Source organism: Ceratotherium simum, chromosome 8 (genome assembly GCF_057802395.1).
Source record: "Ceratotherium simum simum isolate JZ-2026a chromosome 8, ASM5780239v1, whole genome shotgun sequence".
Classification (NCBI taxonomy): domain Eukaryota; kingdom Metazoa; phylum Chordata; class Mammalia; order Perissodactyla; family Rhinocerotidae; genus Ceratotherium; species Ceratotherium simum.
This window is the reverse complement of record NC_141907.1, coordinates 55,793,376-55,819,534: the sequence shown is the minus strand read 5'-3', so window position 1 is coordinate 55,819,534 and position 26,159 is coordinate 55,793,376. Positions and strand designations below refer to the sequence as shown.

At 33.8% G+C, this 26,159-nt stretch overlaps 1 protein-coding gene across 1 annotated transcript; it reads right to left on the bottom strand.

Annotated features, from left to right (window-relative positions):
* LOC101400917 (UDP-glucuronosyltransferase 2C1-like) lies at positions 1-25,934 on the bottom strand. Its single transcript, XM_014787790.2, has 6 exons — positions 25,214-25,934; positions 19,484-19,632; positions 12,682-12,813; positions 6,227-6,314; positions 4,435-4,654; positions 1-280 (listed from the first exon to the last, which is right to left on the bottom strand). Exons 1-6 carry the CDS (start codon positions 25,932-25,934, stop codon positions 1-3), a joined length of 1,590 nt encoding a protein of 529 aa, XP_014643276.1.
* Positions 25,935-26,159: the final 225 nt, after the last annotated feature.

Here is a 26,159-nt window from a genome sequence, read left to right as displayed (position 1 = left end):
CTACTCTCTCTTTTTCTTCTGTCCTGTGTTACCAAATTTCCAACAACAAAACAGGCAACATTTTGTGACCAGAAATATAATAGCTGCCACACACGCTAGCAGGAACCCAATCACATCCAAAGAACGGTACTGGTACCAGGTGAGGTCATAGGAGGCTGGCCGCAGGTGTTTGGCTCCTTTGTGACGCATGACAAACTCAATCCAGAAGACTGCTCGGTCCAGGGGCTTCACAGGCTGATCGTGATGAATTCCTGATAACTTCATAGCATTCTCTTTATAGCTGAAGATTAGATATATAGACAGTAACTTGAAAAGTTCATTAAGAATGTGTTTCTAAAATTATGTTATATACTATGAGAACTATATTATATAATTATGTAATAAATATGTCACAGATGATATCATCAAGAGCACAGAATGCATATGACAGTTTATTTCCTCATAAGATATTTCTAGATATGGCGGCCTATCAGCTGGAACTTGTTGGATGTTTTGTAGTTTAAGTAATAATCGGAGGTAGGGGAGATATATTTTCTAGTTGGAAACATTTAAAACAACACTTAAGAGGTTCATTCCTATTTAGAAATAGGAATGTAGACTATGTAGGTTGAGAATACAGAATTTCGATCTCATTTGCTACATGTGGTTTTAGGAAGAAGATAGTGACAGGAAGCAGCATTGAGAGGCAGGTCTGTGATAAAGAAACCCCTCACTTTCCCCCAGATTTGCTCTGGAGTGTTAGTGTTCACAAAAAACTAATCTTCTACAGTAGCAGGTAATGGTTTCTGTCTGTGGTCTTCATGGCTCTGACATTTCACACCAAAACAAAAAGCTTAATGTGATCCTAGGGGAAAAGTAGGGGCTGAGAGTGAGTAGATCCTGGAATCTTTGCTTCAAGCTACAGAGGGATGCAAGTGCCAGTGGTGAGAAGAAACAATGGCAATAGCGAGATTGCTAACCCTTCTAATTTCATTCAAGGAACAAAAGACCAGGCCGGAGTTTCGGTATATGGTTTTGGATGGCTGACATAGAAGAAGGATTTCCTTATTTGTGAAGGAGGGACTTTTTTCTTTTACACTAAAGTGCAATCATCACTTGTGGAGATTATAGAACATTAAATTGTAGAAAATAGTGGAACAACCTGTGGAAACTTCTGAAGAAGAGAATTGTGAGTCAAAAAAATTATACAAAGCCCTGTTGCCCTTTGCTTTAAAAAAAAAAAAAAAAACAAAGCAGGCTTTCCTTAATATGCAAGAATTTAAGGAATAAGTACTTCTGAATATAGCTCAGGAAAACAAAGAAACAACAAAAATAAAACATCCACGACACACAACAAAGTATTTGTGAGAGAACAAATTAATAAAACCAAAACCTCTCAGGAAAAGAAAGACTGAGGTAAAACACCAACGGCATCATTAAATCCATATAAATACCAAACTAAGGCTAAACTATACTGGAAATTGTGGTCATTGACAAGATGTGTATGTTATACGCCTTAACAATAACAATGATAATATATCAAACAAAAATCAGATAGGAGTATTAAGAGACATGGACATTAGTTTGAGAAATGACTTTATAGTGAGAATTAAATCTATATTGACCAAAATTGTAAACATTTAAGTAAAAATTATTCTAATCTCTAACGTCAATATTTATTCATGGATATGCATGTAATTTTTGGTAAGTGATGTATCTATTAAAGAAATATTTATCCAAAGTCTGGAAATTCTTTTAATTTGACTATAGTGTCTTTCTTTCCCTGAATATATTTATTTGATTGATTTGAAATTAAATAACATAATTAATGTTATCATTCATTGTTCAGAATTTATTTATTTATTTATATCAGTTATTTTTATTTGAAATGAAATAGTATTATCAAGTAATATCAAAATGAAAGGATTTTTTCAGCTTTACTGAGATATAATTGATATATAACAATGTGTAAGTTTAAGGTATACGATGTGTTAATTTGATACACATATGTATTACAATGTGATTACCACTGCAGCGTTAGCTAATACTTTTAACACAGCATGTAATCACTATTTCTTTCTTGTGGTGAGAACATCTACTCTATTAGCAACTTTCAAGAATGTAACATGGTATTATTAACCATAATCACAATGCTGTACAAAGATCCCTAGAACTTACTTATCTTATATCTCTAGTTTGTACTCTTTGACCAATATCTCTTCACTCCCTGAAACCCTAGCTTCTGGTAACCACCAGGGGCAACTCTCTGTTTCTGTGAGTTTGCCTTTTTAGATTACACATATAAGCGATATCATCAAGTATTTGTCTTTCTCTTTCTGACTTATTTCACAGAGCATAATGCCTTTAAGGTCATCCATGTTGTCTCAAATACCACGATCTCCTTTTTACTCACAGTTGAAAAATAATCCATTGTGTACATATGCCATATCTTCTTTATCCATTCATCCATTGACAGACACTTAGGATATATCCATATCTTGGCTATTGTGAGCAATGCTGCAATGAACATGCGAGTGCAAATATCTCTTCCATATCCTGTTTCACTCCCTTTTGATATATACCCTGAGGTGGAATTGTTGAATCATATACTAGTTCTCTTTTTAATTTTTTGAGGAAACTCCATACTGTTTTGCATAATGACTATACCAATTTGCATTCTCAGCAAAGGTGAGAATTTGTTCCCTTTCTCCACAACCTCACCAGAACTTTTTATACCTTGTCTTTTCATGAAAGCCATTCTAACAGGAGAAAGTTGAAATCTCATTGTGGTTTTGATTTGCATTTCCTGACAATTAGAGATATTGAGCCCCCTTTCATGTAACTCTTGGCCAATTATATGTCTTCTTTGGAAAAATGTCTATTCAGTACTCCTGCTCCTTTTTCTATCTATTTTGTTTTTTGTTTATTTGTTTTGCTATTGAGTTATATGAGTTATTTATATATTTAGATAATAACCCCTCATGAGATATATAATTGGCAAATATTTTCTCCCATTCCAAAGGTTGCCTTTGCTTTTGGTGATCATTTCTTTTGCTGTACAGAAGCCTTTATGTTTGTTGTAGTCCCACTTGTTGATTTTTGCTTTTGTTTTTTGTGCTGTTGTTGTCATATCCAAAAAATCTTTGCCAAGACTCACAACATGGAGCTTTTCCTCTATGTTTTCTTCTAGGAGTTTTATGGTTTGTGGTCTTACATTTAAGTATTTAATTCATTTCTAATTAATGATTGTGAGTGGTGCAAGATAGGGGTATGCTTTCATTCTCTTGCATGTGATATCCAGTTTACCCAGCACAATTTATTGAGGAGAATATTCTTCTGCCATTGAGTATTCTAGGCTACCTTGTAATAATTAGTTGACCATATATACAAGGGTTTATTTCTGGGCCCTCAGTTCTGTTCATTGGTCTATGTGTCTTTTTTTGCCAGTACTATTACCTTTTTTATTACTATAGTGTTGTAGTATAAATTGAAATCAGGAAGAGTGATGCCTCTAGTTTTATTCTTTCTTGGAAGTTCTTGGCTATTTGGGGTCTTTTGTGGCTCCATATAAATTTAAGATTGTTTTTTTCTATCTCTGTGCCCTAAAAGTCTTGAGAAGCTGGTCCCTCAGCTTGCTCTTCCTTTCCTGATGAGGAGCTCTTTCTAACTGGGACAGTCCCTCTTGGCACTGAGCGATGCCAAGCCATCTTGGGGATAAGAACGATGCCATCAAAATGAAGCTGTCTTCCTTCTCTTCTTGGGTGATTGCTCTCAGTTTTTCTTGTTTCACTGTGTTGCTAGAATTTCTTGAGTGGACTCTAGAGCTCTCCTGGAGCTGATTTTGTTCACGGATATCTTTCCAATTATTGATCTTTGTTGGGGGACCATTAGGACCTCTCAATTTTACCTTGTTTTCTTTCTCTTGTTTAAAATTAAAATATAGTAATATAGAATATTTTTATTGAGAAGTAGCATGATCTAATTTTTATAAAATTATTTTTTTCCTTTTTCCTTTATGAATTAGCAAAAGGAAATATCTGAAGTAATATTTCTCTCTTGGTAAATGGTTATAGCTGCACTAGGAGAGTTAAGCTATTTTCATTTTTTTGTTTCTCTATTTTTTTGTTATATTGCCTAAATTCTTATAATGGTAATATCTGCAAATTTTAATAAATAAATAATAATTATTATTAATAAAAAATAAAGACGTGTCTCAAACAATGGCTTATTTTCCTTAAATAAATATAGTTTTTCTATTAGGTTGCAATCTATCAGAAATTAACAGTAGGTGAATCAAAACGCATCCATAGAATTTGAGAAGGAAAAGTCACCTGTATTTAATATTAGTTACGTGCTGGTAATTATTTAAAAGTAATCAATTAAAAATTGAATGAAACAATTTATTTCTTTTAAAATACTGGATGTTTCTCGGTAAAAAACATACTCTATACTCACACAGGGTTGTTTATAGCCTCCTTCAAAGCGTTAAGCAGATTGGAACTCGTCATTCTACGCAAGTCTACTTCAACAGCTGCCCCTTTGGCTTTCATACGAGCAAGATTACCAAACTGATCACCAAACAAGGGAATTCCCACCACAGGGACCCCATGGTAAATAGCTTCATAGATCCCATTGGTTCCACAGTGAGTGATAAAAACTCTGGTTTTAGGATGGCCTAACAGGAAAAAAATACATGATTATTATAAGCTGTGAGAGTTTTAGAATCAGAAAATCAGGACACCTGTACAAACCATTGATTCAATTAGGTAGCATCTTCTATACAATTCTGTGCCGTGAGACCATATATAAGGTCCTATAAATACTAATGAAAACAGCAATTAGTTATTCCAGCAATTAACTCATTCCACAAATCTCTAAGAAGGTATGTGTGGAGATGAAATGATGGAGAGCAGTTTCCAGGTGGACAAGTTGTTGGGGTAAGGAATACACTAATAAAAAAGAAGGGAAGGATTGAAGAAACAAAACTCTTGTGTGGATGGGGAAGGGAAGGTAGGATGTTCAGGGTTTCACTGGGAGAATATTGGCATAGCAGGGTAGAAAGATAGACTAGGGCAAGTTCATGAAGTACTCTGTTTAAGAAAATGGGATTTTTCACTTGATTTTATTGTAATAAGGAGCCATTTATTATATTAGAAATGATAAATAGAATTATCAGATTTGTATTTTCAAGTATTTATAGCAGAGAAGAAAAGTGAAGTGGGAGAAAATGGATACAGAGAATCAAGAGGTGCTGCAATATTTTAGGCCAGAGTTAATGAGAGCCTGATCTAAAGGTATGTTAACTCTGATTCTGAAGAGGGAGAGATTATATCATCAATGGGAGTTTTATAAATTCCATATTAATGTTAGAGCTTGACAAAGATTCTCTCCTTGACCAAACTCTAGTCAGACTCCTCTGAACTTTCTTCTCAACTAGGCTTTGACTTTTGGGCTTCTGTCTTTGTCTCTGCACTGTCTAATTTTAGCAAGAATCCTAGTAAGTCAGTCTAGCTAGACTCTTCCAGCCTCAATATCTGATCACACTCTATATCTGATCAGTTTCCTCATCCTTCACCATCCCCCAGATGACACCTGATCACCCTGACCTACCTTCAGCAAAAATCTGAATAGGTCAGCTTAGGCAGAGTCTCCTCTAGCCCCTGAGATTTCCTCTTAGTAATTTTCCATCCAGTGACCCCACCCATACCCCACTCTGCTCCGTGGCTATAAAATCCGTCCTTTTTTTTTTTTTTTTTTTTTTGGTGAGGATGATTAGCTCTGAGCTAACATCTGCAGCAATCTTAGTCTATTTTGTATGTGGGATGCCACCACAGCATGGCTTGATGAGTGATATGTACATCTGTTCCCGGGATCCAAACCCACGAAACCCAGGCCACTCAAGCAGAGTGCATGAATTTAACCACTACACAACTGGGTCAGCCCCAGAAAAATCCCTACTTTTTCTTTTATTCAGACTTGTGTCCAGTCTTTCTGCCTCACTACAAAAGTCCATTGCAGTAGGCCCTATACTTCTCATGATGATCTTGAATAAATTGTGTCTTTTAGTCTTTAACAACTGTCATGGAAAGTTTTTTCTTTAACAAGCTCCAGAAAAAATGTGAAGAAGACATTAAGCGATTTTTTGGCTTATTTGGAATACAAATTTGTTGCATTTGCTTTTGATTGAGTAATCATTCAGATTATCCCATATTCAACTTTCTTTAGTTTTGCTTTTCTTTGGTCTTACCAAGAAGATCATTCTGCGGAATCCATTCATATAGCCGTGTATTGGGTCCTAAGGTGTCTGGTTTATTTCCTTTGTATCTCCACAGAACCTGTTAAGATAAATGCCTTTACTTTATTAGATTTTCAGAATCACACGAGACTGTTATGTAGAATTAATCTAGGTCAAAGCCTCCATGTAACAGATGAGCAAACTGAGGTCCTAAGTGGTTAAGTAATGTGTGTTTTTAAAGCATTGAATCTACAACTATGTTTTCAATGCTTACAATATTCCTAACAGAATGGCTGTCATCATCAGGATAATTCTCACTTAGTAGATTAAGAAAAAAAGATAATCTATATATGAAATAATTACATATTGGTGTTACTAAGCCATTCTGGTAAAAGGAATTTTTAATTGGAGTGTTCAGAAGCAAAGGGGAGAGATGTTACCCACATTCATTTTAAGAATTTTTAGTGTTTTAAACTTTTGAAACATACTTGGCAGTAACGTAGAAGCAAGCATCGTCTTTTTTTTACTATAGTTATCTATACATAATGATATTTATTATTTTAATCTATTCTAAGTAAACAAATTCGATGGCAGCAAACATATCCACAATGTTGTGTAACCATCACTACTATGTACACCTCAAATGTTTCATCATCCCAAACACAAACTCTCTATCATTAAACAATAATTCCCTATTCCCCTACTCCCCAGTCCTTGGTAACCTCTATTCTACTTTTGGTCTCTATGAATTTGACTACTCTCGTTACCTCATATAAGTGAAATCCTATAGTATTCGTCTTGTTCTTAGTGGCTTATTTCACTTCACATTGTGTCCTCAAGGTTCATCATGTGCAATGTATTAGAATTTCCTTCCTTTTTAAGACTGATTAATATTCTGTTGTGTGTCCATATTACATTTTTGTGTACATTCATTTGGCTATTGTGTACAAAATCTGTTCAAGTTCCTGCGTCAATTTTCTTTGATACGTGGCTAAGATAGGAGTTATTGGGTCATGCAGTAGTTCTATTTTTAACTTTTTGGGGAATCACAAAACTGTTTCCACAGAGGCTACAATATTTTTCACTCCTACCTGCAGTGCAGAAAAATTCCAATTTCTCGAAATCCTACCAACACTTGTTGTTTTCCATTTTTTGATAATGAGCATCATAATAAGTGTGGAATAGTATCTCATTGTGCTTTTGACTTACATTTCCATAATGACTAATGATGTTGAGTATCTTTTTATGTTCTTATTGGCCATTTGTATATCTTCTTGGGAGAAGTGTCTATTCAAGCCCTTTCCCATTTTTGAATCGGGTTTTTGTTGTTGCTCTTGAGTTATAGGAGTTCTTTATGTATTGTGGACATTAATCCTTTATTAGATATATGGCTTGCAAACATCTTTCCAAATTTGTAGACATTGTATTTTTCTTTCTTAATATAGTATCTTTCAAGGCACAAAAGTTCTTCATTTGATGAAGTCCAATTTATCTATTTTTTCTTTTGTTGTCTGTGCTTCGGTGTCATTATCTATGAAATCATGGCCAAATCTAACATAAGAAAGATTTTTCTCCAGTATTTTCTTCTGAAAATTTCATAGTTTTACCTCTTAAGTTTAAGTCTTTTACCCATTTTGAGTTAATTTTTGTATATAATGTAAGGTAACGGTACTACTTCATTCTTTTGCATGTGGCTATCAAGATTTTACCAACACAGTTTGTTGAAGAGACTGACCTTTCTCCATTGAATGGTCTTAAACATTGTTGATAATCAATTGACAATACATGTGAGGGTTAACTTCTGACTCTGTCTTCCATTCCCCTATTTTTTTATGTCTGTTCTTCTGCCAGTACCACACAGTTTAATTTAGTGTAGGTTTATCAAAATTTTCAAAGCTGGAGAATATGAATCCCCTAACTTTTTTCTTTTTCAAGATTGTTTTGTCTATTTGTGGCTCTTGCACTTCCATATGAAATTGAAGATTGGATTTTCCATTTCTACAAAAAAAGCTGCTGGAACTTTGATAGACATTGCATTGAGTCTTTAGATTCTTCTGGATATTGTTGATATCTTAACCACATTAAGTCTTCCTATCCATGAATATGGGATGACTTTCCAATTATTTAGGTCATCTTTAATTTCTCACAGTAATAATGTTTTGTAGTTTTCAGGATAAAAATATTTCATCTCCTCTGTTAGATTTATTCTTAAGCCTTTAATTCATTTAGTTGTTCTTGTAAATGGAATTTTCTTAATTTAATGTTCAGATTGTTCATTGATGGTTTACATAAACACAACTGATTTTTGTATGTGGATCTCACATCCTGCAAATTTATTAAATTTTATTATTTGTTCTACCAGCTTTTTGTGTATTCTTGGAGATTTTGTATATATAAGATCATGTCATCTGCAAATAGAAATAGTTTTACATTTTCCATTCCAATTTGGATGCTTTTTATTTGTTTTTCTTGTGTTATATCCTAGGCTAGTACTTCTGGTACAATGTCAAATAGCAGCAGTAAAAGCAGGCATCCTTGTGTTGTTCGTATCTTTGGGGGAATGCTTTCAGTTTCCACTATTGAGTAAGATGATAGCTGTGGGTTTTCCAAAAATATCCTTTATCATATTTAGCAATTTTCCCTTTATTTCTAGTTTTCTGAGAGTATTTATCATGAAAGAATATTGGATTTTGTCAAATTCTTTTTTTGTGTGTAATTTTAAATGATGGTGTTTTTTTTTCTTCATTCTATTAATGTAATGTATTACATTGATTTCTTATGTTGACCCACCTTGAATTCCTGGGATAAATTCCATTTCATCATGGTGAATACTCTTTCAATATTCTGCTGGATTTCATTTGCTAATATTTTGTTGAGGATTTTTATATCTCTATTTATAAAAGATCTTGGTCGGTAATTTTATTTTCTTGTCATGTCCTCATCTGGCTTCTGTATCAGGGTAAATCTGGCCTCACAGACCATTTAGGAAATGTTCCTTCCTTTGCAAATATTTGGAAGACTTTGCAAAGTGTTTGTTTAATTCTTATTTCTTCTTTAAATGTTTGATACAATTTACCAGTGACTTTTCATTGTTGAGAGGCTTTTGATTACTAATTTAATCTCTTAATTTGGTATAGGTCTGTTGAAATGTCCTATTTCTTCTTTAGTCTGTTTAAACAACTTGTGTGTCTCAAGGAATTTATCTATTTCTTCTAAGTTTTGTCTAATCTGTTGCAGCACAATTATTCATTATATCCTCCTTAGATCCCTTTTCTCTCAATAAAGTCAGTACTGTTCTCCTCATGTTCATTTCTGATTTTAGTTATTTCCATCTTTTTTTTCTCTTTGCCACTGTAGTTAAAGTTTTCATAATTTTGTTGATGTTCAAAAAATCAACTTTTGGTTTCATTAATTTTTCTCTATTGTTTTCTATTCTCTGTTTTAATTATATTTTCTCTAGTCTTTATTATTAAAAATTAGGTTACTGATTTTAGATCTTTCTTCTTTTCAATACAGACATTTACAGCTATCAATTTCCCTGTGAGAACTGCTTTCACTCTAGCTCATAAGTTTTGGTTTGTTGTGTTTTCGTTAATTTTAAAGTGTTTGTAAAATATCTCTGTGATTTATTCTTTGACCTTTTGGTGATTACCTTCAATAGCATACCAAAACTCTACTCCTTTATACCTCCAACCTCTTTCTGTTAATGATGTCACAAATTACATATTTATACATTGTGTTCCTAACGACATAGATTAATAATTGTTTTTTATGCATTTTTCTTTTCTATCACTGAGAAACTATAAAAGTGGAGTTAGATCTGTAAGTTTGATAATACTAGATTTTATAATTGCCTTTGTAATTGCCTTTACTGCAGATCTTTAGTTCTTCAGATGGTTTTGTGTTACTGCCTAGCAGCCTTTCATTTCAGCCTGCAAGACACTCTTTTGCATTTCTTGCAGGAAAAGTCTAGTGGTAATGATCTCTCCCAACTTTTGTTTATCTAGGAATGTCTTAATTTCTACTTCACTTTTGAAGAACATTTTGCCTGATACAGAATTCTTGGTTGACAGTTTTTTCTTTCAACATTTTGAGAATATCAACCCTCTGTCTTCTGGCCTCTAAGGTTGGCTCATCATCTTATTGAAGATCATTTACGTGATGAGTTGCTTCTCTCTTGCTGCTTTCAAGATTATCTCATTGTCTTTGCCTTTCAACAGCTTCATTATAATAGGTTTTGGTGTGGGTTCCTGAGTTTATCCTACTTGAAGTTTGTTAATCTTCTTGGATTTCTCAATTCATGTCTTACATTAAATTTGGCATGTGTTCGGTCCTTATTCTTTCAATATTATTTTTGGCTATTTCTGTTTTTCTGGGACTCCCAAATGTGTATGATCATTCACTTGATGGTGTCTCACAAGTCTCTTAGACTTTGTTCACTTTTCTCCATCTATTTTCCTGTCTATTCCTCTGACTCAATAATTTCAATCATCCTTTCTTCAATTTTGCCAGTTCATTTTTCTGCCTGCTCATATCTGCTTTTCAATCCCTGAGATGAATTTTTCATTTCAGTTATTGTACTTTTCAACTCTTTATTTCCTTTTGGTTCTTTTTAAAATTTCTTTCCCTTCATTGATATTTTCATTTTGTTCTCATTGTGTCTTCACTTTATCATCGTCTTCCTTTAGTTTTTTGAGCATTTTTAAGACAATTGTTTTAAAGTTTTTCTGTAGTAATTCCAACATCTAAGATTGCTCAGGGATACTTTCTCTCAATTTATTTTGGTCCTTTGAGTGAGTGATACTTTCATATGTCTTTGTGTGCCTTGAGACTTATGCAGAGACCTGGACATTAGATTCTTGTAACGTATTAACTCTGGAAATCAGATTCTCCACTTTCTGTATGGTTTGATTTGTCTTTTTATTTTGATTGTTGATGAGTGTCTCTTGGCCAGGAATCAGCATGAGGTGAAAGACTTACATCTTCTCTGAACTTTTCTGAGCTATGTCCCTCTGTAGACATTCAAACCATTTTCTAAATTCCACCATATGTGCTGTTGTGTCAGAATGGCCTATTACTTTAACATCTGGCTCCCAAATGAAGAAAAAAGGAAAAAAGAAAAAAAATAGTTCCTTTAAAGCTACTGAAAGCTGCTTCACCCAGTGGGGTTTGAAAGAACTGTGGCTAGTGAAGTGTGAAACAACAGTGGCCAACTTCCATGCCTCCACCTCATTGATTAAAAGTGGCAATTATTAAACAGAATACAGAACCCCCAATATTTGGAAGATATGGTCCTTATTGCCAACCCTGGTTCCACCAAATCATACCAGAAATACAAGCATTTCCCTGCCATGGGGCTGGGTCATGGAGAATTTGAAGCTGCTGCTATGCAAAAGGCTGAAATTGACCAGTTTTAGTTAATAACTGTTTACCAGCCACATTTTCCCCTGGAAGTTGCAAGTGCTCAGATAGACTTCAGTGTCCCAATACAGTTACTTCCAACAGTTTCTGCCCGTATAATCGTTGTTTACTTTAAGAGACAGATCCTTGGTGCTTCTTACTTGACCTTATGTTGCCCCTAAGCATTGTACTTTAATGCAACAGAAAATTCAATATTTTTATGAAGATCCTTTTAAGATTAAGTATTAAAATGAGTACTGCAACCACAAACAGCTTTTGACAGAAATTTGGTTATAAATACAAGTATACTTATGATTATTTGAAACTTAAAAAGACATTTATTTGTCTATTTTAAGTAAAGCTAAAAAGGAAAACTATGCCCAGTAATATAAGAACAACATTACTCAGTTATAATCTAGAATGATGTTAATTAAAAAAATCATATTGTGTAGGAAGATCATAGAGTGAACTGCACAAATCTTTTACTATATTACTAAAAATTTTAATTGTTTAAATAGAAGAATCATTATTTGGAAGTACTTCAAAAATCTAAGCTGTCAGTTGCAGTCTCAATCAGGGCCTGGTCCAAAACCATTAATCAGAAGGAAATATAGTCCTCAGGAACCTTGTGAATTGAGGCAACGTTTTTGAATATCTTTTCCTTTATTATTTGTCATGTTAGATGTACTTTGTATGTATGCTTCAGAATTAAGAAACAAACTGGAACAACTAAATAAGTCTAGATTACAAAATAGATTACACGTAAGCCTGGAAACCTAGCCATAAAGCTCACAGATTTTTTAAGATTAGTCAATGATTTAGTTTTAGTCCATTATTTTAAAAAAACATTACAATGTGTTTTCCTATTAGTAATGCTACTTTTAAACCAGGATAGCAGTCAAATGTTTTTAGCTACCCTCTTCTAGCATTTAATACTTTTTCTTTAAAGCTCAGTTAAATGGATGCTAACAATACCAATAGTTTTTCCTACATTTGTGAAGTACACTTTTAAGGAGACCTTCATGAATTTTAAAATAGCTACTCCTCAAAAAATAAGATTATCTGACCTTCTGTGGAATCTGGGCAAGGGCTGATGCAATCATGTTAGACTTTTCTTCTGTGAGGTTTTGGACCATTGACCCCAGAGTAAATACCACAACTCCATCTTCTCCAGAGCTCTGGACAAACTCTTCTAACTCCTGTAAAGAAAACAGCCTTTGTAATATGAAAGTCTAGACTTCTAAGAATACAATAGTCACAAACCTGTCTCAATTTGTCTGATAGTAAAGCAATTCTGCCTTTTCATATGTTAATTTTAGAGTACGAAGCATTATCTAAAATCACTGGTTATTAGCCAGTTAAAAATAGTTTAAATTGAAGGTTTCCATCCAGCATGTTCTAAACATTTTTCAGGTGTGTGTGTGTGTGTGTGTGTGCATTTGTGTTCACAAATTATTTACTGTTATCTTCTGCCATGTTTTCAGTTCTTTCATGTATCATTTAATTTAAATATATGGTGATCTTAAGAGATATGTATATATTTGCAGATGAGAAAGCTGTCTCAGAGAGGTTAAGCACTTTGTTCAAGGCTACACAGCAGTAGGAGGCAGAGCCAAATTTGTAAGTTAAGCTTGTTGATTCTAAAGCCAATGACCATATTCAACACTCTCTACTGCCTTCCAACATCCTCTCCACAATACTCCAGACGAAGAACACTTGACTCCTACTTTAAGATAAATAGCTCCACTACTTCACTTCATATTTATCCCTGGAGACTGAGAAGATCATCATTAACTTTTATGCTGAATCAGTCAGCATAACGACATGCTAATTGTATATTTAGTTTCTTTCTTTTTTTTAAATTAAATTTTCTTTTATTTTGATTCTATTTGCATTTTATCTAAGCTTCCACAAACACATTTAGGAATGAAGTAACCATATAATTTACTGGCCAAATAAGTAACGCAAAAATATCTATAATGCAAACTCTGGAGAGAACGATAATATTATGGAAATGTATGGCTTTGCATTCAAAATAAAAATATTTAATCATATTGAAGTAAAAAGAAATATTTTCACCTTATATTTAAGTAGTAAACAAACTAAGCCAAACAAATAAGACAAGAGAAAAAATATGTGAAGATTGAAAGAGGAAGACAAATTTTGTACATATGTACATGACAATATTAGGGAAACCAAAATAACCAATATGCAAACTATTATAAATAATAGTTGGTCAGATTTATAATCACTACACAAAAGTCAATAATATTTTTTCACAGTAGCAATAACCATCCTGAAAGTTTAAAATAAGTCATCATTCACTGTAGTAATTAAAAATATAAGCTGTTTAAGAGTACAGATACATACACTTTTATTGAAAAATTTTCAAATTCTAGTAAATGCCATAAAAGAAAACCCTAATAGATAGAGCTTTATGGTGTGCATTACTCAGTGTTCTCCAGAGAAATAGAACCAGTAGGATGTGTGTATATCTATCTATATCTATCTATCTATCTATCTAGCTATCTAGCTATCTATCTGACAGAGATTTATTTTAAGGAATTCGCTCAGGTGATTATGGAGCCAGGCAAATCCAAAATCTGTAGGGTCGGCCATCAGGCTGGAGATCCAAAGAAGAGCCAATGTAGCTCAAGTCTGAAGGCCTTCTGCTAGAAGACTTCTATTTTCTGGGAGAGGTCAGACTTTTGTCCTATTCCGGCCCTCAACTAATTGAGTGGAGCTCACCCACACAGTGTAAAGCAAGTTGCTTTACTCGAAGTCCACTATTTAAATGCTAATCTCCTCCAAAAACACCCTTGCAGAAACATCCATAAAATGTTTGACTAAATATCTGATTACCCATCCCAGGCAAGTTGACACTTAAAACTAGCCATCACACTGTGGTTCTAGATGGATTGACTTAATATGTAAACCTTTCAATCTTTTCAAATTAATTTTCAATTAAGGCATAATTTTCTTGAGAAACTGGCAAATATTCTTAAGTTTATATAACATACCTTTTTATAAATAATTAATGAACTCTGAAAAAGAAAAGGAAATACTGGGCACTTTTTAAACCAGATTATAATACATAATACAAAATGAGTGCTACTAACCTCCTAACAGACAAAATGAACAATAGAATGAAGTAGTGAGATCAGAAAAAGGACCATGAGTATGTAAAAGCCTACTATATATAAATGTGATATCACAAGTCACTGAGACGATCAGTGAGAAAAATGCATATGGAGTAGATTATTTACCATTAGGTAGCACTATGAAAAAGATAAAAAGATGGTTATGATTACACTTAATTTAGTACTTTATGTTTAAAAAAGGAAATCCAAGGTAACATTAACAGAAATATGAATTCATAGAGGAAGATACTTGCAATGACTAAAACAGGGATTAATACCTAGATATTCTAGATTACGGAAAGAATTTGTATCAATTGGCAAAAAAAAGACCAATATATTATCCAAGAGAAAAATGTACCAAGTATATGATTTTAACAGAGAGAAAATCAAAATAACTGGTAAGTTTCTGACAAGTTGCTGAACATTGCTATTAATTGAGATTACCAATAAAATTCAATAATGTGAAACCACTTTACCTCTGTGTAACTGACAAATATTAGAAAATAGAATACTATCAAGGACTAGATATGATGTGGAAGTTGGGACCACTCAAGCACTCCTGATGAAACTATACACTTGTACAGATATTCAGTGAAATTAAATGAACAGTGAAATTAAGTATGTATTTGCCCCTTGACCCTATGACCCCACTAATGTGTATGTTATCCCAAATGTATGTACATGTCCGTAAAGGAACACGTGATGAAATTTTTCTTCACAATAGTCTTTGCTGTAGGATAGAGATGGAGACATATAATTGTCCCTTATGGGTAACAAATAAATAAACAAATAAATAAAATGTGGTAAATATATACACCAAAATTCTCTGCAACAGTCAACATAAATGAAATATATTTACAAATAGAAACTTGGAGACATATTAAAAAAACATAGAGTAATAAAAGAAAATATGAATTACAGCATAACACCATGACTGAAGTAAGCTCAAACCAATACTATATATTGTTCAACGATCCACAGTTATCTGTAGAAATTGGAATGAAAGGATAAATATTATGTGTGCTTGACTAGATGTCTACTGGTTGTGGGGTAATGGAAGAGAAGAGGAAAAAGAAAAAAATGGAAGAAAATTAATCAAAAGAAATATCTGCTATGGGCTGATTACGGAATGCATGAGTTGAGAATATAATGAACGCGTTCTGTAGACCTGAGGTTCAAGCAAAGCAAACAAAAACAAAACATAAGTTCCATAATTCCACAAACATATGTTTTAGCGTTCAAAATCAAAATGACCTTTTTTATTATGTTGTAGTGGGAGGGAAATTTTTCCCTCCTCTTCCCAACCTTTTCCTATGTCTTCCTTAGAAGGAAGAGATGAAAATCTGTTTGAGTCTTACTTCAGAACACTGATTTGGTCACATTTACTAGGAGATTATTTAACTCAGTGTGATGAGAACACCAAGACATGGGTGAGTGGGGATCTTTCTCTACTTCTGGAGATGGGGTCAAAAGTTTAAGAAAAGAACCTGTCCTAAAGACGGTGCTTGGATACTGTTTTCTTCTTTTCATGTTTAAACCGATCTCATTACTTAGGGATAGCTGCCTGGTTACTGATAAGGTTTTGACTCAAGCAAAGAAAAAGCTATGTACAATTGAGTCTATCCAAATGATGCAGACTAATTTACTACACAGAAGTTAAGGCATGAATGTAGTTAACAAAAGGGCTTCCACTTATTTATAGTACGCCATTGTATGTACACTAACTCAAAAACAGCACACAAATATGATTATTGTTTCTGGAAAGATTCAAGTTTTACCAGGTTCTGCTGGCCTGTTTCTGTCTATGAGAGCCTCAAACTTCATGATTACTTTACTTTTCACCCTAACTATGGGTTATTGTGCACATTCTTATTGGTGCTTGTATTTGTATGTAACATGTAGATTTAGTGTCCTTAATCTGCTTTTATAATTAGGAATATTATTGAAAATCCAGAAATATTCTGTTACCAAAATTTAACATGAATTATTCAAAAAATAAAACGTTATGAAAATACTTCCTGTATTAAAGAAGCTTTACTGCCGTCATAGATTTAGGAATCCATTTTTTCATGAGCTTGAGAGCATGTGCATTATTTGAATCCACAGACTGTGAGTGCGCTTCTGTAGTGTCCCCAAGGCCTTACTGTGTTCTGGTGGGAGGAGACAGGGGAAATAAGATTCCACTGGAACTACTTTAAAGATCTGACCCTTTCTAGATATTCTTAAAGATCACTCAGAAAACATCAGATAAATCCTTAGTGCCACACTGTTGGTAAAATGAATAAATACATGAATACACACAAATATATATTATGGACACATATATGTGTGTGTTACTGGAACAATAATAAGGCAGTAGGAGGGTTCTGAATATGTTTGAATTATTAAGATATAGCAAATATGCATAGAAGTAAGTCTCACACTATCCCAACAGATGACTTCTATGTTTTTATAATTGAATCTTTATAGTAGATCTTTTATCCAAAAGTATGAAATAATGTAATGAAGGCTCAGAACATCTATGTGACTATTTTCTGAGCAGAAGGAATGGTTTAGAACAATATATAATGGATACCCAGGATTATTTAACTTGTCAAAATTAAATTAATGTATTCATATAACAAGATAAATTAAAATTTTGTATTACATGATTTAAAAATTCCCAAGTATTTCCAGCCTCTTTAATGAGTGTTTCATATACTTTCTGATCTTACCTGAGACTTAGATCTTGCCCTACAATCTTTTGGGTACACTCTACTTATTTTACCACATCTGAATCAGGATCCAGACAGAGGCTTGATCTGTGTCCTCCCCTCTTGTGACTGCATTTCCAGCCATTTCCCTTTCTTCCAAAAACATCTTCATCCTTATGTGTTTCATCTGTGCTATCAACTACCCATGCTCACTATGCCAACCGTCACACTTTCAGGAAGACCTCTGTTCACAGAAGGCTTTGACATCTGGCTCATTGTCTTCTGCTCCATGCCAAGTTCTGTTTTTACACAGGGTGACTTAGCCAATACAAAATCACGTCTTCTTATTCCTGGACTTCCTTAATTTAAAACCACTGCTTGTGAAAAAGGCAAAAGTACAGAGGCAGTAGAAAAAAATCAATGATTTCCAGGGATTTAGGGGCAGGGAGGAATGTTTAAGTGGAGCACGGGTGTTTTTCCATCGGTGAAACTATTCTGTATCATACTGTCAGTGTAGATACATGCCATTTTACATTTATCAAAACCTAGAGTATACAACACAGAGTTAACCTTAATGTAAACTATGGACTTTGGTTGATATTGATGTGTAAATGATGGTCCATTAATTGTAACAAATGTGCCACACTGACGTGGGATATTGATGGTGAGAGAATCCGTGTGTGGGAGGGGAGCAAGAGATAGGTGGAAACTCTCTGCACTTTCCGTTCAATTTTGCTGTGAATGTAAATGGATCTAGAAAAAAGTCTATTAAAAAATCACAAACACTACATAGACCTGTCCTCTGAAATTAAGACACTGTATTCAGCAGCTGTCTACTAAACATTGCATAGGCACATCAAATTCAGCATGCCCAAATATGAACACATCATTTTCCCTCACAACTGTTCCTCTTTAGTTCCTCACCTTAGTAAATGCCAATATTCTTTACTAAATTGCCCACATAAAGAAACAAATAAAGGAAAGACATACAAGCAAACAAAAAGCCAACAATTCGTTCTTGAACTCGCTCCTTTAACCTCTACCTCCAGCCAATCACCAAATCCTGTTGAATTTCTTTGTAAATACTTCTTAAATCTCTGCAATTATACACAAAATCACTATTATATTGTAGTTTGGATCTCTATAATTTCTTGAAGGAACTATTGCAACTGTATCTTAGCTCATTTTTCTGCCTTAAATCTTGCTCCATTCCAAAAAATTCAACAGCCAAGATTTACGTAAGGATAAGCTGTATCACATTACTGCTTAAAATTACGCATTGATCCTTCACTGACCTTCAAATTGAAGTAAAGAATATGTAGTATTGTACATTTGTTTTTTCAAAAATTATCCCCTGATTATTTCTCCAATCTGATTTCTCTTCTGTATTCAAACCGAACAGCTCAACATTACCACACTTCTGCCAGATTTTTTGGATAGACCATCATACCTCTGTTCAATCTATTCTCAAATTATTAGAATTTCCTCATGATTGTCCATTTCTAAGACAAGGTGATGCTAAATAATATGCAACTATGAAATCTCAATGGCTTAAAAATCAACTTTATTTCTTTCTCATGCCCTACATCCGTCTATTGAGCTGCAGTTTGTACACATATTATTAAATCCAGACCTCAGGTTGACAGAGTAGCCAATATTTGGAACACAGCCTGTTGACATAAGAAGGGAATAGAGAATTCTGGAGTATCTGGACCTGACAATTAGGTGTTGGGCCTGGAAGTGATCGATGACACTTAACTCATAGTCATTGCCCAGAGAGAACTTCATGGTTCCACTAAACCCAGGGCTAGGAATTTCATTCCTATCAAATATCTGGCATACTTGACGAACACCACTAAAAATTGTCATGATAATGTTATAAGATAACTATGGCAGTATAATAGTCTAAGAGGATAATGTCTATTAATCCCTGTGTCCATGTTTTCAGTTTGAGGGTCAAATATTATAAATAATAAACCAAAAATCATTCCAAAAGACAAATACTCGAACAAGCAAAAATAAGGACATTTAATTACCTTAGGTAGGGGCTTTGCAGGCTTGCAGTGTAGTCCTCCAACAAATTCAAAATTAGGTAAATAAGGGTAAGGAAATTCAAAATCCCAGGAAGTTCGAATCAACCACATTTCAGCTTTCCCCATAGTCTCACATAATGTGGTAGGTTTTCCTGAATAAAAATGATAGAGGAAAATCAAACTGGTACATTAAGTAGAAAATGTTTTACCATCCATTTTCCTAAGAAAAATCGGTGAGGAACCTATATTGAGCATGTGTAACCCATGTGAAATCAATGGGCCTCCCCCCACCAAGAGTATACAATAGTGAGATTATGAATAACCAAACAAAGATATACATCTAGAACATGGCCAAAAGCCTGCTGGTGATGGAGTCTTTCTGCTTGAGCTAAGCCTGAGCCCTAGGCCATGCTCAGAATTGGCAAATGCTCCCAGTAGGAATAAGAAACTCAGGCAGTGATCCTAGTTTACTATGGTCAAGTGTCTCCTCTTCTGGAATTCCAAATTATCTCAACTTTTTTGCTCCAATAGCCTTTTGATATCTTCGAAAAATGACTTTTGCAATTCATCCATCTTTTTCTAGTGTTTTTGAGTGTGCTGCCACAATTAATTACATCCTACCAGAAATGGAAATCTTTTAATATATTTTTGAAAGTGATTATCTCCTTTGCTATACAAAATGAAAGTTCCAATTTCACAAAACTTTGTCCTCTTTGGTGAAGACATAGTACTGCATAATACTCTAGTGGCAAAATATTTGCTATCATTTACTTGGCAAACAGTACAAACGGGTACTTTTCAACTGAAGTGGTAGCCATTAATCATTAACAGAATAAGAACTCAAACTAGTGACTCTGGATTAAATGTTTTCCCCTAGTTTCGAGCCAGAGCTTCATTTCTAAATTTTATTCAGTTATTGTAGTATAAGGAAGCTTACCCAGAAATTTGATGTCCTTTTGAAATATATATGCAGTATTACTGAGATGAGAAAATTGTAACTACTATATGGTTTCACACCATTTGGCTTTTTGAATATTCTCCTTGATGTTCTGAGTGCTCTAAAGTTTTGATCAGAATATATGAGTGATTTTGAACTGACCAGAGCAATATATCTGTATAAGAGATCACAGGCAAATATCAATACTTTATGAGTTTGAGTCTGGTAACAGCAATGGTATTCAAAATCCAGTTTTATATTTAGTACTTATCTCATTTTGGTGCCTTATTGGTGTCGGCCATGGGTATAATCTTATTCTCTTTGCATGATGCTTCACCTGCTCACCCTTTTTATGACAGTTTTATTGAGATACAACTTATATATCATACAAGTCTTCCTTTTAAACACGCAACTGAGTAGTTTTTAGTATATTCATAAAGTTGTGCAACCATCACCACTATTTAATTTTAGAATACTATCATTATCCGCAGAAGAAATCCCATATCCATTGGCAGTCATTCCTCATTTCCCCCTGTCCCCAGCCCCTGACAACCCATATTCTACTTTCTGTTTCTATTTGCCTATTCTAGAATAATCTTATTTCATTTCATATAAATTAAATCATACACTATGTAGCCTTATGTGCTACCTTATTTACTTCTCATACTATTTTCAAGGTTCATTCATGTTCTAATATCTCTCTGTAATTCATTACATTTTATTGCTGAATAATATTTCTTTGTATGGATAGACTTCATTTTGCTTATCCATTCATCAGTTGACGAACTTTTGGGTTTCCATTTTTGGCTATAAAAATGTATATTCATGTATATATTGGTGTGAACATATTTTTTCATTTATGTTGGATATATACCTAGGAGTAGTATTGAAGAGTAATTTGTTTAATTTGCTCTCTTTCATAATAAGATAATATCTTTTTCTTGTTAAATGTCTACTTTGATAATAATCTACTGTGCTTAATACATCTTACTGAAATAGAAAAAATATAGTACGAAAAGAGTAAAAATTAATGGATGTAGATAAAGAGACTATGAGAAAATGTTCCAAATTTGGAAATCAAATGAAACTGCAGCATTTCTTTTTGATACAATACTGGGGCATTGTTGAACAGTGAATGAAGAATTAGTTAATTCTTTAGGAGAAAATGCCTACATTTTACCTTGTTATTTATTATTGATTTACTATGGAATTTTGAGTCCAGATACAGTGACATTAAATGTTAAATTGTATATTTTTGTCTGGTAAAAATGATCACCCAGCAAATTATGATTTTGTTGCCTATAGGACATTAACAAGTTTTGTGTCTAACCTAGTAATATTATCTTAATATTCATTATTTTTCCCCAAATGATTATAAATAGTTCCTCAAAATATTTTTTGAACCAGATTTGCCATCTTATTGATTTCTTCTTTGAAGATTTGAATGTATATATGGCATGATTCACTTAATAATTCTATAAGAGTTACATTATTTAAAATTTGAAAAATATACTTAGAATTCATTATAAAATGAAGATCCTAAATTCTGAATAACCAAATGGGAATCTATAGATAATAGCATTTTTAAATTTAGGAGAGTCATGAAACGTTATCCTTCTATTTATCGAGGCTTCATTCTTCTTTCTCTGATTACTGATATATTCCCCAAAAGAATATTCTAGGGTTCCAAGAGTTAGGAAAGAATCAGAGACAGAGTCATATCCTATCATTAATGCTTCACTATATAAAAGGTTCCAAAACTGAGTATCAAACTGCTGAAACCAGAAGTAAATAAATCATTTAAATCCAGCAGTAGATCAGACATTACCTAATCCATGACTCAGAAAATGTCTCCAGGATGAGATTCTACGTTATCTTTTCTCAGTTTTGCCTTTTGCTTCTTGAACTCTGACCACAGATAAGTGATAGGTGCGGCAGTCTCTGCCCACATTTTTTTTTAGGGTCAAGTCTAGAAGAAATAAGCACTTGCTTCTGTCACAGAACAACCAGAAAAGTCTCAATGCAATGTGTTGGCCTTGATTAGGTCATATGCCTCCTTGAACCCATGGCATATTCCTGGGCCGCATACTTCATTAGAAGCACTCATATTTTTTGCTAGTGGGTGAGGAAATAATTTCTCAGAGAAAATTTAAAACACAAACCAGAAGAAAGGAAAAAAGATCTGCTTTATAAAATAAGAGGTCACAATTATAAAGGAAACTTTTAATTCTTTTTTGGAATAAACTAAAACTTTAGCAATGATAAGTTATTAGAGATACTTCTGTTAAAATTAGTACCAAGGAAAACCATCCTAAAAGGCATACGGAACCACGAAAGACATCAAATAACCAAAGTAATCCTGATAAAGAAGAACAAAGCTGGAGGAATCACACTTCCTGATTTCAAACAGTATTATAATGCTATGGTAATCAAAACCATGTGGGACTGGCATAAAACCAGACACATAGACCAATTGAACAGAATCAAGAGCACCCAAATGAATCCATGCATAGACAGTGAACTAATAACTCACAAGGGAATCAAGAATACTCACTGGAAAAAACATAGTCTCTTCAGTAAACAGTGCTCTGAAAATTGGATATTCACAGGCAAAAGAATGAAACTAGAGCCCAATCTTACTCCAATCACAAAAATTGACTCAAAATACATTAAAGACTTAAATGGAAGACCTAAAACTGTAAGACTCCTAGAAGAAAACATAGGGAAAAATCTTCTTTATGTTGGTCTTGACAATAATTTTTGGGATATGATGCTCAAAGCATATGCAAAAAAATTAAAAATAAACAAGAGGGACTATAACAAACTAAAAAGCTTGTGCACAGCAAAAGAAATGATCAACAAAAGGAAAGACAACCTATGAAATGGGAGAAAATATTTGCAAACCGTATATCTGATAAGGGCTTAATATCCAAAATATATGAGAAACTCATACAACTCAACAGCAAAAAACCAAATAATCCAACTAAAAAATGAGCAAAAGTCCTGAAGAGATATTTATCCAAAGAAGATATTCAAATGACTGACACATACATGAAAAGATGCTCAACATTACTAATCATCAGGGAAAAGCAAATCAAAACCACAGTGAGATATCACCTCACACGTGTTAGGGTGGCTATCATCAAAAAAACAAGAGATGACAAATGATGGCAAGAACGTGGAGAAAAAGAAACCCTTGTGCACTGTTGGTGGAAATGTAAATTGGAGTGACCACAACGGAAAACAGTATGGAAGTTTCTCAAATAATTAAAACTAGAATTACCATATGATCCTGCAATTCCATTTCTGGGTATTTATCCGAAGAAAAGGAAATCACTATCCCCCAAAAATCTCTGCACTCCCATGTTTATTGTAGCATTATTTATAATAGCCAAGGCAAGGAAACAACCTAAGTATACAACGATGGATGAATGGATAAAGAAAAGGTGGTTATACATACAATGGAATATCATTCAGCCATGAGAAAAAAGGAAATCCGGCCATTTGCCTCAGTATGGATGAACCTTGAGGGTTTTATGGTAAATGCAGTAAGTCAGACAGAAAAAGACAAATACTGCATGATATCACGTATATGTGGAATCTAAAAAAAATCTAAAAAACAAAAACAAACTTATAGATACAGAGACTAGATTAATGGTTGTCAGATATGGGGGTTGGAGGGTGAGCCTAATAGATGAAGGTGTTCAAAAGGTACAACCTTTCAGTCATAAAATAAGTAAGTCCTGGGGATATAATGTACAACATGGTGACTATATTTATTACTACATTGTATATTTGAAGGTTGCTAAGATAGTCGATCTTAAAAGGTCTCATCTCAAGAAAAAATAAGTTATAACTATGTGTGGTGATGGATGTTAACTAGACTGTTGTGGTGATCATTTCACAATATACACAAATATCAAATCACTATGCTGTGCGCCTGAAATTAATATAATGTTATATGTCAATTATATCTCAAAAAAAACCCTAAATAATGTAAGCCAGGTACTGCTTCATCAAAGATAATTAATATCATAGGCAAATAATTCTTAAGACAATTATATGAACACTTTTTAAAATAAAAATCAATCATGTGAAAGGAAAGAAGAAGGGGTAAACAGACTTGCTGAAGTAGAGGGAAATGTGTTCGGGGTGCAAGCTCACTAGTTGACCTCTAGTGCATTTCTGAATAGAACAAGGACAACGAAATAGTGAGATAAATTAAAGAATCTGAGTACATGGCCCTTCAGAGAAAAATCTTCCAATTTTTTCCTTTTTGGGAGACAAAAGCAGATGAAACCAAGATACATATATTTATTTTCTAGGTTTGTGCTCACCACATGACAAGCCCTGCAACCAAGCAACTAAGCCTAGATAGGATGCAAACAGAAAGGCTAAGAAATAATATGTTAATCAGAAAGAAAACAGGATGTATAAAAGAAGAAGTAAACAAGAGAGAAATAGTCCAAGGTTTTGAAAATCAAGCACACTGCTAGATGTAGGTTTTCCAGACCCCCAAAAAATTAGTAGCAGCAAGTAGGATTTCTGTACAAGCATAAAGCATATTCCTTCTCTGATATGTTGTAAGTAGTTATTCATCTAAAACAAACAAAAGAATCATTTTTTTTCACTTAACACAGCTTAGCCACTGTTTAGCCACAGTTTAGCTACTCCAAGATCCACAGTGGCTTGCATCCTCAATTAATAATACCTTTTTAAAGCTTTTATACATTCAGATAAATATTTACATTTTGCATATGAAAGAAGAATCCTTATTACATTCAGATTTCTCTTACCTAAAACCTTGCTATAGTACTCATCCCATTCCGGGAGCGTAAAATATAAATACATCACATCACTCATTGCGTAAAATAACCAATTCTCCAGCCTCTGTACAAAAGTCATGTGGTCAGTCAGTCCTAATGTGCTGCCAGGAACGTAAGAAGAAGGGATGGGAAGCCCACCACACAGTCTCTCAATGAAACTCCCATAAGAAAACCGTAAAGAGTATACAAATGGAATATTGAGAAGCTCAGCCAACAACTCCCCACAAAAGCTTAAAGGATCAGCGATGCAGATATCAAACTTAGCTGCCTGTAGCCTGCTGAGTAACTCCTTATTTGTGATAGCACTGTCACAAATTCTTTTCACTGTTCTTGACATACGTTTGCTCATTTCTGTCATTTTTACTGGTATGTCCCACCATGAAAGTTCCGGCAGGTCAAAAGTAACTATATAGAGAACAGTATTTAGCTCTTCCATGAGAGTTTCTTTAGTTATTGAAAGTTGAAGGATCTCTACATTAAAGGGAACCTTGGTATGATCCATCAGAAGATTTGGTGTAGGTACCAGGATGGTTATTTCATGCCCACGAAGATGGAGTTCTTCCAGAATAACTTTTAAATTAATCCAATGGCTAAAATCCATGGGCCATACAAGTACTTTCCCAGCCCTTCCAGAGTCGAAGAAGCACAGATGCAGCATGAAGAGGACGCAGAAGCCTTTCACAGTCTTCATGATCAGCTCCTGCTCGAACAAAACTTGGGTTTAAACCAAGTGCATGAAGTTCACAATCCAAAGATCTCTTCTTTGACCCTCTCAGCCAATTTATAGTAGGTTGGGCTGAGCTTTGAACAGCACACTTTGTATTATTGATTAAAAGCAAATGCAGCTGCTTTGATAAAGAAAAGGTCAGTAAAGTCAATTAAATAGTTAGGAGGAAAATACTCTTAATCAGAGTTT